At 53.2% G+C, this 2,094-nt stretch overlaps 1 protein-coding gene across 1 annotated transcript in view; it reads left to right on the top strand.

Annotated features, from left to right (window-relative positions):
* TTLL4 (tubulin tyrosine ligase like 4) overlaps positions 1-1,028 on the top strand; it is a 16,865-nt gene extending 15,837 nt beyond the window's left edge. Inside the window, 2 exon segments of the mRNA XM_007445845.1 lie at positions 79-164; positions 501-1,028. Coding sequence (XP_007445907.1) covers positions 79-164; positions 501-759 — 345 coding nt within the window. The 3' untranslated portion in view covers positions 760-1,028.
* Positions 1,029-2,094: the final 1,066 nt, after the last annotated feature.

The raw sequence follows: 2,094 nt of genomic DNA, 5'->3' as shown, positions 1-2,094 counted from the left end.
GGAAAGAGTCCTAAGCCCCAGACACTCTCCCCTGACCTCTACCTCGCCCTTTGGCCTCATTGCTTCCTTTGATTTTAGTGGACTCTCCCGACATCAATTCTGACTGTCCCAAAGGGTGATATGACACTCAATGATTTCTGCAAATCGGAGACTGGCAAGCTGGGGTGAGTGCTGCCTGGGCAAGGGAAGGGTGTTGAGTGTGAATTCGGGGAGTTTTCCTCCTCCCTCTCTTCCCAGAGTATGATGAGATCAGCGTTCTCCAGTTGGGGGTTGGTGGGAATATCAGAATACGCAGCCACAGTATCTTCTTCCTGGTGGCTCTTGGTATGCCCAGTAAAGCTGAGCTGGAGCACAGACTCATCCGCAAAAGCAGCCACTTTCAGCCATACTGAAATGAATACGGTGAATGCCTGCTCTAGACTCTGAAGATAGTAGATCGTGGGTTAAGGTCTCAGCTACACAATGTCTCAGCCATTTCTTCCTCCCTCTGTTCCCTTCAGAAAACATGGCTCCTCCAAGGGAAGCATACCACTCTCTGGAGATGTGACCATGCCCAAGCCCACGAAGACCCAAGCTGGCCTTTCCCCTTTCCCCAGGAAACCCAGTTCCTCAAAGGACAGTGAGGACACCAGCAAAGAGCCCAGCCTCTCCACCCAGACGTTACCCTTGATCAAGTACTCTGGGCAGACTTCGAGGCTTTCTGCCTCCCCCACCTCCCAGTCAGCTGGTGACCCCCTCCTGGCTGCTGTGAGCCTGTGATGGGCCTGTCTCCACCAGCCCCTGCCCAGGCGCACCAGCATTAGCTACCTCATGGGAACCGGCCAACCGGCCAGCCTGAGCTCCCACCCCTCCACCTGGCCCCTCCTCAGAGTATTTTTTGAAGTGGCTGAGTTGTAGAGGGCGTGTCTGGCGGACTGGAGGGGGGGTGGGGAGGGGAACAAGGTGAGGAAGGTTCACTGGCTGGCACCTCATATCTCAGTGGAGAAGCCAATGATGGCCACTCAGCCTTATAAAGCAGGGTTTGGTTTCTACTTTTAGAGAGCCATGTGTGGTTTGTTTTAGGCCTTGGTGCAGTGACTGAGTTATGGCTCAAGAGGAGAAAACATACTCAACATATTTGGGCCCGAAGTCCCTTGCTCTCTATATAATTGAGGAGGTTCCTCTGAGGGTCCTTATTTCCTCAGGTCTCACCCTCCCGCCTCCCCAACCCCCTGTCCTGAGGAGTCACTTTCAGAAACCTTCAGACCTCCTCAGTAGATAAGCAGGCAGAGGCCATGACATGCTGAACCCATTTCCTATCGTCCTAGTCTTGGGGGCATCCCCACCTCCAGACCGTTTCTCGTTTCATATACCCACCCAGCCAGTAGCCCTAGGTCTTCCTATTCTGACCTCACATCACTACTTGTTCAACCTTCTAGACTTCTCTCTCATGGATGTTACCCCTTCAGCTCTTGTCTTCCTGTGAGGTGAGAGGTTTTAGGAACTTTGTGAATTTCCCATGGCTGCAGTAGAGGAGCCCGGATAATCCCACTTGCTGTTGCCTGTCATATATCAAAGGACGCAATCCAAGGAGAGGGTGGAAGGAGCTGTGGTTCCCCCTTCACGCTCTCTGGTGTTCGGGGTCTGGCTCACAGGTCGCTAGGGCATGCAGACTCTGGTGGCCTGGAGGGCGGGTTTCGGGAGCAGCCACCATTGTAGGATGGGCTTCCAGTCAGGCTCCTGACTAAACCTTGTACTCTGAACTGGATCTACCTCCCCAAGACTCAGTAAACAGTGAGTGTTCAATAGATGTTGACCACGTGAACGGTACGTACGGAGGTCTCACAGGACACAAACACCTAAACCAGAAGCTCTGCCTCTCTCTCTCCCGGGCCCAGGGGGAAGACAAGGTGGGAGGGTTTGGATCAGAAAGGTTGTTTTCACTTGAATGATGCTCCTCCTTAACATGGCTCCTCCTTAACATGGCACTTCCTGGTTGCTGCTCGCCCCCTCCCCAGCCCTACAATCCCTTTACTGCATTTCATTTTTCTATCAGTGGGGCCCAACAAGAAGCCAACTGGCTCCTTGACTCAGTTACCCAGGTTTTCCCTTTGG

Source organism: Lipotes vexillifer, unplaced genomic scaffold, assembly GCF_000442215.2.
Source record: "Lipotes vexillifer unplaced genomic scaffold, Lipotes_vexillifer_v1.1 scaffold965, whole genome shotgun sequence".
NCBI lineage: Eukaryota > Metazoa > Chordata > Mammalia > Artiodactyla > Lipotidae > Lipotes > Lipotes vexillifer.
This window is presented reverse-complemented; position numbering and strand designations above follow the sequence as displayed.